This window comes from Sturnus vulgaris, chromosome 1 (genome assembly GCF_052056855.1).
Source record: "Sturnus vulgaris isolate bStuVul1 chromosome 1, bStuVul1.hap1, whole genome shotgun sequence".
Lineage (NCBI taxonomy): Eukaryota > Metazoa > Chordata > Aves > Passeriformes > Sturnidae > Sturnus > Sturnus vulgaris.
In genome coordinates this window covers 110,043,445-110,056,254 of record NC_142243.1, presented here as the reverse complement: position 1 = coordinate 110,056,254, position 12,810 = coordinate 110,043,445, and the positions used below count along the sequence as shown (strand labels likewise).

Below are 12,810 nucleotides of genomic sequence, written 5' to 3'. Positions count from 1 at the left end.
CCCGACGGTTTTTTCCCTCTTTTTTCCTCCTTCTTCAGTACAGAGTTTACAATGAGAGATGAATAAATGAAGTTCAAATCTGCTTCCCACACTCTCCTCCTTTCCCAAAGGTGCAACCTGGGACAGATTTCAGTCTCAGCTAGTGATGTTGGCATTGTTACTCCGATTGCTCAGTCTCTCACCTCGCTCAACTACTTTTACCTTGTTTGTGTATTTTTACATGTTTATTGTGGGGCCTGGTGCCAAAATCCCTTAGCATCGTGGGAAGGTGCAATCATCTCTTAGCAAACCACTCCTCACTGCTTCCACACAAATCTCATGCTCTGTATTTTAGGAGGCTGGAGCAATTACCTGAAGTTGTGTCATTAAGATGTTACAAACTCACCCAAATAAGCCATTGCAAGTTAATAAGTAGTTTAGGAAAATGGTTGACAAGTATTTTTTTGTATGTCTGAATGTTCTGGAGTCTGTGTAAATCATGGTAGTGTTACAAATATAATTTAAAGTTGTGGCTCTCTGAGTGATGGTTAAAGGTAGGGAAGCAAACTTTTCCCATAACTTTATTAACATTGAACAAAAATATAAGCAAATGGGTGTGTTTGGTGAGACCCCCTAGACAGACACTGGATTTAGGGGATGTCATAGGTGTAAAAAACATAGCTTGAATGCAAACAAATGGTGGACAATTGGGTGTGCAAACACATGAATGTCCAAACCACAACTTCCAGCCTCCAAAGAAGAAGCAGCTGCTTATGAACTACACCTGGCACATGGACTGGTTTTAAGTTTTACCACCACCTAGACTAAACCAGAGTATTCCAAATTCTCCTGTGAACAAGGGGTCATGAGATATGAACAAGGCTGAAGAGCCTGCCTGTGCCTCATCCCCTGGCATACCAAGAGCTGGGACTCAGAGACCCTGCTTCTGGCAGTTCCAGGTGCTGCCAAAAAAGAAGGGCTTCAAATCCCAAAGAACCCAAAACAGTGGCCTGGGAAAAAGGTTATGATCTTGAACGGAGGAAAAATGTTTGAAGTGAGGGCTCTGCAGGGGGCTGAAGACCAGGAGATGGCCAAGGTCCTCTGGCAATCCCATCACTGGTTTATTGAGAAGCAGCTGTTTGTCCCAGGGGGAGACAAAACCAAACCCCTTTTCACATACAGAGGAGAGACAGAATAGTTTTACATACTGTCACTGGTGGAAAAGAGTCTGTGTTTTTCAATTTTTTTAAAACTTTTATTCATTTTTTTTTTAGAAAAGGAATAAACTCTGCATGGTAGAGTGTACGGTATATAATTTCAAAACAGAACAAGTTATATGGAATGGATTATTTTCCCAAACTATTTAAAGTTGAACCTAAAATCATTTGTAAATCAACACTCATTGCCATGTAAGACAAAGGAAAACAATCAACATGTTTTTTGTTTGGTACAGATTTTCTCTACCTCTTCAGACTGAATTTTCTCAGGGTTGGGCAGAAAAGGGGGGCAAATCCTGCCCACTGTCCTAATCATAATTGTACTGACCAAGCTTTGTGCTCTGAGATCTAGCAACATATGGCTTTATATACGTTCCTAAGTGAACAGTGCAACATCATCACCACCTTAAGTGTTTATTCCACATTCAAACTGTAACTGAACATCACTCTGAAACCCTTTTCCGCCCCCAAACAACAGCGATAACAATGAAAAGCAGAAAGTCTCCAGCAATCAGATTTCATCCCAGAAATCCGTGTAAACTGTAGATCAGGGTTGGGTAGCAGCACAGAAGGCAAAAGATGTGACAGCTTGATTCAATAGCATCTCTAAAGACTACTGTAAGACTGTCATTCTTTAGTCTGCATCTTGCAATCACAATTTACTTTTTCCCTGCAATGCTATAAAGCAATATAAGAAAAAAATCAGACTCAAAAGCAAAAGGTAGAAGCCTTTGTGTAAAGGTAAAGCTTCTGCTTAGCCTTGAGTGGTCGCTATTAGAAACAGATCTCTGCAATCAGAAACAAATCATGAATGTATATACACAATTTGGGTGGAAAGGGGTAGAGCCAAGGGTGGAAGCCCTCCTAGCTGACCCATAGACTGCTTTGGATTGTAGGTCCACACTACACCCACCACCTTTTTGGTCTGAATAAACCAGCAAAGCAAACCCAGGCTCCAGACTCTTGGCTCCACTGTTCCCTGGCTGTGTGGGGGCCAAGGAGGAGGAGGAGGAGGAGGAGGAGGAGGAGGAGGAGGAGGTGGGAGTAAGAGTGCTGACAAGGGTCCCCCTCCCCTCACTTTGCAGCTGAGTGATGCGTGGGTTGCAGTGACATGGGACGTTACACTGGGAAGGTTTTAAGTGTACACTTTTCTCTTTACGCCCTCCTCCCCAATCCTGCTGGAATGTATCTCTATCAGTAATCAGAAAAGTATTAATAATAATTGTAAGCTATCACAGTCACCCTCCCCTTTAGAAAGGGGGGAGTGCAAAAGCATCAAACAAATTCCGATTTGTCCTGACATGTAACCTTTCCAGATCCTGTAGAGCAATTGTATGCAGGCTTTTTTCATATTAGAATTTAAAGAAGTCAAAGCTGGTAAAGAAACTGGATGTTTCCTGGCCTAACTGAAGGAAATAATAAAACTGATTAAAGCAAGAGCAAAAGAAAGTAAGCATTAGTGTGTTTGCATCCTCTGGTATGTCCCACTTCTCCACGTTCTGCTCACAAGCCCTTTCCATACTCTGAGCAAGCACTCCCAAACTTAGAGAGGTAAGGCTTCAGCTGAAATCTCACAGCTGAGACTATTTATTTTATAATTACCACAAATGTAATAACTTGACTTTAGTGGATCCATGTGGGGCATTTTGAGGGCAAGGCTTGTTAAGTGAACCAGCACAGGAGAAGATTGGACAGGGGTGGGATCCCACATGATAACAGCAATTGAACAGTGTCCATCAACATGGCATTAGCTTAGTGTGGATATAGAATCAGGAGCTTGGATAAAGCCTTTAAGCTTTCTGGGTGTCCAGTCAGAACCAGGGAAGCTGCAAGAAGTTTTACCATAAAACTCCAGTACTGCAATGTCGAAAGGAACTGAATCTCAATGGGCACAGATTTTAGGTTTTGCACAATCAATCCTAATTAAAACCCCAAAACTATAATGGCTGATGCCCCTGCTGTTGGAGCCTTAAGACACCCGTTAAACTGCTGAGCCCTACTCTTTTTTTTTTAATAAAACACTGTTTTAAGATAGAGCACAATAAATGTGCTTATTACGCACTCTAACATAGAGCACAGAAATACAACACTACAGAGTGCAAGTCTAACCATCTCCACAGTGGGAAAAGTGCGAAGGTTAAAAATATGCATGTGGCTTAACACAAGATATTTTTAAAAAACATGACATGGAAATCTTATACTAATGCTTTCATCTTTACCACAAACAAGACTGAAAACTTAAGGTCAGTTGCTGATCCTTCTCTCGCAGTAGCAGTAGTGTAATCCTTTCAAAGGTACAATGTCAGAAAGATCAGAGAATAAAAAAACCCAAGTGTCCAAAAATGATCCCATTTACCACTTTTCCAGTAGTTACATTTTTCAAGAAGTAAACGTGGAAGGTCACCTTGATCTTCACCATCAGTAACTGATACACTTGGAAACAGCTAAGCCAACCACCTGGACTGAGATCAGTTCGGTGTCGCACACGCACACACACACGGATACACACACAAATACCCCACAGGAAAAAGTGCACTTTCAATTGCTGATACAAAAATAGATTGGCACATTCTTTTTGACACAGTGAAGATATCTTCTTTAAAAGCTTTTCCACTTTAAGAAGTCCTCTTGGAATTTGCAGCAGGTCTGTAGAAAAAGCGCTACGAGAATGCACTCAGTGGGCTTCCAGGGTTTGTGTGATGGAGAGAGGGGTGGTCATGGAGGCTGCCCTTCTAATTTTTGCCTACTTTTATAGCTGTAGTCCCTACAGGTAGGGTCAGTTGCCACCCAGTTTCAGCACATGAACTATTTACCAACAGCTCAATCTTCACCTGCTTTGAGAAAGTAACGATACATAAATTCGTCAAAGCCAAGAGTCAATGCAGTATTTCCTGTAGCCAGAAAAACTGTTTTTTGCGGGGGGCGGGGGGGAGAGAGTGAAGTGTTAGGAGTCTGATTTTGCATTTCCAGTAGTTAACTGTGGCTTGGGAGAGCCAAGCAGGAACAGTCGGGAGCCCCTTCCCCGCCGGGCAGCCAGCGCTAGGAGTTCTGCACCAGGCGTCTGTAGTGTGGCATCACTTCGTGCTCGGGAAGGTGGAGAGCAAACTCCAAGGCCACCAGCACTGGGAACTCGAAGGCAATCAGCTCTCGCCTGTTCAGCCGGAACTTCTCTTCCAGTTTCTGGAAGAGCCGAGGGGGAAAAAGTAAATTAACAAAAATGGAATGAGGGTTTGCCTTTCTAGAGCTTTCCCACAAATGACATTATTCAAAACATGCGTGCTGCTGTTGTTAAACTTCTGTCCTGATCGACTGGCACGGCTCTAGGTTTAGAAAATCAGAGCTGTGTGAACTGGATGTACTGAATCCTTATGTGAAGGTGAACTCACAGAGCTCAGCCAGCCATGCTATTTCTGACACGTTCGTCACTTCACTCATTCCACTGTGAGCAGATACATCTTCTAGCGATCACAGTGATTACCACTGCAGCAACAGGAAATTCCTGGCCTCATGCAAACATCAAAATCACTTGTGTAATGGAAGACATGCATCTTGTAATTGTCCACAAATTTCCTGCACTGCTTGAAATCACTAGTTTTCCTTTCAGCATTAGACTGTGCTACAATGCCCTGTTGGGCAAAAATTATTTTGCCACAATTTGATCTTAATACCTCAGAGGCAGAAGGTGTCATAAGAACAGTAAGTAACAGAAACTGGTTTTTATAGTTGTTTTTGTGCTGTAATGTACTAAACCTCCCATATGCTCTGTTCATTTCACTGGTTTTGGATGCTACAAGTAGGCAACCAGCTGCTCAGGGATATTTCCCCCCTCATCCTCTTCTTAGGGATCTCCCTGGCTTGCTACTTCTCTGCCCGCTGGATCAACTGCAAAGCCCAATGTCTTATGGATGGACCAATGTTTCAAGACAGCAAGAGAGGTCAGATCTTCCAATTCCCATTGGCTGACTTTTTTGGGTGATTATTCAGAGGGCTTTCTAACAAACCGACTGTCAACCCAGCTCTGTGACTGTGAGAGGAAGGCATTCCTGCCCCCCAGTCCTGCCCCCCATCCACGTTCCCATGTCTCTTCCTTTGAGTGAGCTGGTTGTAGCTACACATCAAGACACCAGCCTAACTTTCTGTAGCATTAAATCAGATTGGTACCTTGGTCCTTGCAGAGCATTACAGCATAACACCCCCATGTTCCCTCTTTAATGTGAAGTGGGTAGAAGACCAAACACCTTACTCTACAAAAACTCTATTTGGAGTGAGGTGCTCTAATGGGAATACCTCCTTAGGTTTTCTTGCCCAAAAGCTGAACTTCATAAAAGAAATACAAATGTCTATTGGACTCTGTCTGAATTAGTATCTGCATTTAATTCCCAAAGGAGAATCCTTACTGACACTCTTGATTACATAATTAAAAGCAAAATTCATTTCCTCAGGGTTCACCTGTTGTCTTGTATTGACAGTATGATGGTCAAATACATCTCAAACCTCACAGTATCTGACACCAGGGCCTTCTATCCCATCAAACAAGCTTTCCACACCTCTGCAGGGACATTGATCACTACTACTGCCACAAAAATGTGTAACAAAAAAAAGATATTTGCCGGCTGTACAGCTGGAAGCCTAAAGGAGAGCATGTCCACTGACAAACAGGCTTGCACAGACCACACACTGGCACTTCATACAGATGGAACACTGGAGTCCTATGGATACGTACATCTATAAGATGCTTGACTTCATGTTTTCTGAGGTCACTGCCAATTTTGGCTGCTAAAAGAACACAAGCTCCAGCACAAAGCTTTCTATTCTGCTTGTTCAGCTTCCCCTTGAGAGCGAGCTTCTCAAAGTAGACAAAGGCCATGGCCACTGTGGGCTCTTCAAAACCACATTCTTCTTGAGCAAGCTTGCGCATTTCTCTCTTCAAGCTGAGTAAAGAGACCAGAGAAGTATGCTGTGAGATGAATTTTAAAGCATTTCTCATTTCACCCTAAGAGCCATGCTTTCAGAGATCCCTACTCAGTCAAATGGAAGGGAAAACATAATTTATTGGGCAGATATCTCTATGCTGTTTTGGGGGCACATTTCATGGCACATTTTTACATCACCAGTCACCCTCACTGCACCCAACAGACAGTTGTGTCAAACTATGAAAGCAACCACAAAAGCTCTGACAATTTTAGCAACAATATTTTATCAGAGGTCCTACACTGCATACCATTTGTTTAGTAACAACGTTTTGATTGCTGGTGCTCTGTATGCAGCTTTTGCTGCTGGTTATGGTTGGTCAAATCCAAACTGACAGTTCTGTCCATATACTGCAGCACTGTCTGGTTACAGAGCAGTGTGGCTCCGTGTCCTTCTGGCCACTAGGGTCAAATGAAATTATCATTACTTCAGTGGAGCAATATGCCTAGCCTGCTACACCAGAAATAGAAATGGAATATTACAACTTTGCTGTGAAGCCAACTACTCTTTTTGCTTCTGGCCAAGGCACAAAAGTCAGCACTTCTCTTTCCTCAGTCTCTTTTTATGCCAAGTGCCATGAGCTTAGAGATTCTGTTGTTTTATTTTTCTGGGTATTTTAATATAGTGCACGCCCAGCTCTCATCCTCATCCCGTTAGATGCTGCGTTTGACACCTGACCAGTGCGTGTTTGCACATTCCTCTATCCTGTTTAGTCATCCCAGTAATCAAAGCAATCATCTGACTTACTCTGCAACTCTGCTGGTCACTGCTCCTGGAAGATCAATCAGTGCTGTGCTTCCCCTCATGTACAGCAGGAATTGCACTGATATGTGAGACAGCTGCATCATGTTGCAGCCTGACTGAGCTTTGCAACGTACCTTCTTATTTTACTGAGGGTTAGCTTGATGTGAGGGAATTTCTCCTTAAAGGTCTCATTCATGTCCTTCTTGAGATCTGATGGCTTCACATAGTCTATGACCGTGGTCTGTAACACATGTCAAAAGAGAATTACTCTTTTAGTTTATAACAAAGAAGATCACTCAATTCCCAGAAACAAGGCATATCAAACAAGTGCCAGTCGGTCCCAATGCTTTCAGCAGACAGGAAAATTAAGTCTGAACTAAGGCAACTATTTATTTGTGACTGACAAAACAAGAGACCTGCTCAGCACAAGCCTTGAACAATACATACCTCATTAGCATCCTCCAAGTATTGCTAAGAGTGAGTTTAAGATAAATGTGTCTGGATGAAACCTACTTGAGAAGTCTTTATGATAAAAAATACTAATCAGAGTAATTGATATGATGACCAGATTTTGGTGCATGTGGTTCTGAGACACATTGTGAGTTTCTCTCAAATTGATTCCTTAAAGAAACCACTGGTACAAACTCTTGACTGCTGTAGCATACATTCATGATAAAATAAGTAATCAGCTTACATGGCAGGTCACTCAGTAGAGTAGGAGGCAGTAATACTGTGGTAACTTAGGCAGCAAATGGACAAAAGAGCCAGGACATAATTCAAAGCGTACAGTCTGTTTCCTTTAAGCCTTCTATTCCTTTTTGTTACAGCCTAAGGATTCTCCCCAAGGTGCAGAGGGTTCTCCTGGCAAACACAACACCTGCACCTGTAAGTGCCCAGCACTTCTCTTGTTCCCTTAGACTTTGCTCAGGTAGCAGTTTGCCCAAATCCTCTGTCACCATTCACCTGGCCAAAATCTATCAGCTCAACAACAAACCAATCTTTATTCTGGGAATGTGTCAATTCTCTTCCAAGCCTTGGAAGTTCTGCCCCTTGGACAAAAGTGGAGAGGAGCTCCAGCTTGGGCACCTGGGGGACAGCCTGCTCCTCAGGCATCCAGCTCCCTGCCAGTTTCAAGCACGTAAGACAGCAGCAGTGGATAGTGCAGTGCATTCCCCTGCTCATAAAATAATATTTCCCTTCTAATTTCTGGTTTTGATTAGTCTGTATTAAGGCAAAAGGCTGTTAACACCAAACAACAAGAGGTGGAAAGGGGCATGCAAAACCCTTGCTGCACGTTATGCCTTTATAGAAGGTGGAGCTCTGCTGTAACATATCCTCATGGAAATTGAAATCAGCCAAAAAGACTGAATGAATATGCTTTCAGGCTTTTTTTCTATTATTAAAATAATATACGGAAGGGTTTGGGGGGATACAAAGTGCAATGGCTCTAGAGAGAAAGTGCACAATTCCCTTTGTCCAATCATGTGGCTCTCTGTTTCCAAAATAAGCATGAAGGAGAGTAAAACACACCTAACTTTTCCTGCACTTTATTTAGGAGATATGGTACTGAATTATTAGGAATTTAAAACAGAGCAGAGAATGTGTTTCTCCTGAATAGTGCCCAGCAGTATTTGAGGCAAATATAATAGAGAGGAAAGACCCAAGTTTTTGCCACGGGGTGTTGTTATGGTCATGCACATGCTTTAAAACATGGGCCATTCTGCCACATCAACACTCTTCAGCCACACCTGCTTCCCTGCACGTGTATGGATGAGTCTGACTGCAGGTTCAGGCAGACAGTGCAGTGCCCCTGAGGTTAAAAATTCATAAGCTGCCTTGATGCTGAAGCAGGCAATGTGCTGCCACACCTGAATAAAAGGAAGAGAGGAGAAGACAGGGAAGAGAAGCCTTGCCCTACTGGGGATCGGTAGGAAAGCCTTCCATGGAATGTGTGGGCCTGCCTGGTTTTAACCCTGCTGAGGTTGGAAGGATGTATGCACACACTGTGCAGTCGTGGCTCTTCACAGACAGCTTCTCACATGGTTCATCTCACCTGGCAGGGCTCAGACCTCTGAAGCAGAAGAATTAAGATCTTAACAATTACCTCTTTTCCTTCCTTTCCCTGGAATGCTGCAGCCTGCCTGCCTACTCCTTGGTATCGTTGCCAAAGGATCATCAGCAAGCTGGGTACTGCTGATGTCAAATATTTTAATGGGAGTTTTATGTATTAAGAGGCTTCCTCTCTGTACTGCTACAAGAGGACACTAAAACAATATAAACTAAACATATCTGATTTAGACCACTGCTGTCTGCTCCTCAGGATACAGAAACATGGGTCCATGCTGCTCTTGCTTACAGAGCCAAGAGACACTAACCAGATACATCCTATTAAATGTAAAGATGATTTCAGTCACTACCAGTATTGGGCAATCCTACTAATAGTGAGCTCAGTGTTACTGGGCAAAGCTACCTGACACCTTATTTCATGCTTCACTACAAACCTAACTGCCCATTGTTTGTTCTTCATTACCATAGAGCTCATAGTTTTATCTTAATTAACTTGCCTTTAGCTCTCTCCAGGTTATCTTGTTCTTTTGCTTATGTGCATAACAGAAACCACTTCTCAACAGAAAGGGCACAGCAGTGGAGGGAGGGCCTGTCCATCCTCCAGGCTCAGCTGAAGGGCTGCACAGAAGTTGTGCCAGACAGCAAGTTTCAGCTGCTTTCACCTCTAACAGGTGCTCTGGGGGCCACTGAGCAGAGGGGGAGCGAGCCCTGGGCTCTGCCACTCAGCAGTAGCAGCCCCCTGGGATGCACCTTTCCCTATGGCTGCTCTGCAGGCACCAACTTGTTTTACTTGGGACTACTCCAGCCTGTGGGAGGCTTGCCAGAATTCAGATAAATTCTCTTTGGAAGAAAAAAATCTCTTTTCAAAAATTTCATTTAAAGCAAAGAGCTCAGAGGCTTGAGACTAAGCAGGCAGCTTAAAACTGAGAACAGTACAGAGGTACAGTTATTTTTAAACACGGAGATTTGTCAATTTTGTCCTGTTGATAAAGATCTTCCCCTCTCCAACTCTGAATACTGCCACTTCCTGCGAGACAACAGTCTCTACGATACAAATCACAATAATGAAATCCAGATGAAAGCTGGTGTGTGCTGGTTTTGATTCATGTAACAGGATAACGGCAGCATGTTTGAACACACTGGCTCTAAGGCAGCTGTCTCATCTTGTCAGTGCCATGCTGGAGAGCTCAGCTAACTGCCCTTATTCTCAAGAAAAGGATTTGTGCAAGGCTTTTTGTTGTTTGTTGGTTTTTTTGGTCCCTTGATTTTTTTTTCCTTCATAGCTGCTGCAGAAGCTGGACTTTGAGCAACAAGATGCTGCTTGTCCAGCTGATACCTACAGAAATGGTCCTGTGCATGCAGAACCCTGCCCAGCAGAGAGGCAGGCAGAAAATACCCCTAAAAATATCTGCTGAGAGGCAGTTTAAAAGCAATGCTGGATTAGCATCTGTTGACTGATCAATCCAGTTACCTTTTCAAATGGTTGCTGGGGCACAGCACTCACGAGGCTACACAGAAATCTTGGCCCCCAACCCTGATCCTGCCCAGGGCACCTTATGCACCCTGCAAACAGCTTGGCACTGAGCAGTATCCCCCACTGCTGCCCCTGCCCATGAGTAAGGGAGTGGAGAAAAGCTCTAGGGTGGTCCAGTGACCCACAAGAACCAGCTGGGATCTGACAGGGAGGTCTTGGACACAACGTCATCCTTCTCTGCCTGCTCCCTGCTCAGCGTTTACGCTTCTCTTCTGTCTCAGGCCACGCCACTGCACTTGAGTTGCCTGTGTGTCCCACGTGAAGCTGCCATGTGAAGAAAAACACGACTGTCTGTCCAGGACAATTCTGGTATTGCCTGGGTCAGGGCTCCTATCAACACTGATGCTCCAAATTTCATGAAGGGTTTGCAAATATTTCCCTAAAAGGAGCACAGCTTTTCTCTATCCAAACATGCTTTCTTATACATAATATTATTCCCTACCAGGCAGGCACTCTGTACTTCCAGAGCTGTCAGACACATGAGCAAGGCACTGGGAACTACTAAACTGTCTCTCTCATAGTCTAATCTCCAATGTTTTTAACTTCTGTCATCCAGAACCGTCTGTCTTGTTTCTCACAGCTTATTTGCACGGAACACATTCCAGTTCAGCATTCAGCAATACTCCTTTGTGGGCTCTGTTACGTTCTCTGCACACAAATCTGTGTATGTATATTTTACTTTGGCGATGGAAGCTGCACAAGACAAATGAAAACCTCGATATATGGTAGCTGACAGATGCCTGGACAGCTTGATAAACGCTTCGGCCCAAGTCTCTACTCTGCACACTTTTTGCATGGCTGGCAGTTTTGAACTTGGAGCTCAGCTCATGTGTTATTCACAAGCGTTTTCAAGCAGCTGCTTTCTCATAGGAAAGCTGTATATATAGTTTCATAAATATGGGAGGAGAGAGAATGCCTGAAATGGTTGGTAAGACTGGCAGGATGAAATATTGTTGAAAATAAATCCTACTTTGGCATGCAACCAGTAAAAGATGATTTAGCCTTGGATGCCTCTATCTCTTAGCTTAAGAAGGATAAAATCAGAATAAAATAGGTGAATAAAATGAAAGATGTATGATAGGCTCTCTTAGCTGTTGTTACTGTGTACCGCTGATAAATCCACTTCACAGAAAGCAGACGGAAGACTGATACCTGAAACAGACTTTTGGTAGGTCACTGATAAGTTCTCAGCCCCACAAGAAGTGAAAAGAAGTCAATAACTCTGCACTTTCTGAATGCTTTAATGCATCCCATAGGTGACCAGCTAAGTACCTATCAACTGCCAGTAACCTATACTTATGGCTTATGATACATATATATGAGAAATCCTGATAGAGAAGAGACTTTAAATTGTGATGGAAAATGGGAGAGATTCCGAATTATAATTAAAATTCTAAAAAAGGAAGCTAGACTAAAATAAGATGTTTCTGTTGTTACAAAGTTATTAACATTCAAGGACCTTAAACTGAAAGATTTTGAATTTCATAAGGCAAATAGTCTCAAAACTGCCTTTTTGAAATTAAGTACATGGAAGGACATCAGCTTATTTTATATTGTTAACACTCTGGAATTATTCTCAAAATAGTTATTTATTGGAGTCTCAGCCAAATACAGCATCAAATGCATAGAGCATAGGATTTATACACGATTATCTACCACTGCTATCCTTTGCTCCCTGGGACTTTTGGGTACAAGGTCAGTAGCTGATAAAAAAGCAGTCCGGAGACAGTGAATACACAGCTACAGAAGTGGCTCGAAGAATAGGGGGACAGCACTGAAGGACGCTGGCTGTAGTGGAGTCTGCCTGACCTTGTGAAATACAGAACAGGGGAATGAGACACCAAATGCATTATGTCATCATGCAGGGCTTTTGTTAGACCAAAGGGCCAGAGCAGAAAGCAGTTCTAATTTTAAAATCACACTGGAGGACTAATATTAAACAAGGCACTCGGCTGTGCTCGCTGCTAAAGCAGTACCTGGCAAGTGCAGGCTGGCAGACGGGCACTGCAACAGCTCTGCAGAGTTCTGTGACATGCTTCTTTTGTCAGCGGTGTGGAGATGTCCATTTGTTTTTATATATTTATACCAACACACTGACATTGTAGCTCAGTACCCAAACCTAATTCACGGGTATGCCTTGAGCACAGATACATGGATATTTCAGGGATGCAACTACAGGATGGGTCACTCAAAGTCAACGTGCTGCTGATCTGGGCTTTTCTTCTTCTGCTGCAAGTTTTGGCAGGGCACAGTGACCAGCTAACATGCTGCTGTGTTTCTGTGTTACCAACAAAAGCA

At 43.2% G+C, this 12,810-nt stretch overlaps 1 protein-coding gene across 1 annotated transcript in view; it reads right to left on the bottom strand.

Moving 5' to 3' along the window:
- Positions 1–1,212: 1,212 nt before the first annotated feature.
- CABLES1 (Cdk5 and Abl enzyme substrate 1) overlaps positions 1,213–12,810 on the bottom strand; it is a 70,582-nt gene continuing 58,984 nt past the window's right edge. The window contains exons 8-10 of the mRNA XM_088173951.1: positions 7,046–7,152; positions 5,920–6,127; positions 1,213–4,376 (exon numbers count right to left, since the gene is read on the bottom strand). Coding sequence (XP_088030077.1) covers positions 4,236–4,376; positions 5,920–6,127; positions 7,046–7,152 — 456 coding nt within the window. The 3' untranslated portion in view covers positions 1,213–4,235. The remainder of the gene's footprint in view (positions 4,377–5,919; positions 6,128–7,045; positions 7,153–12,810) is intronic.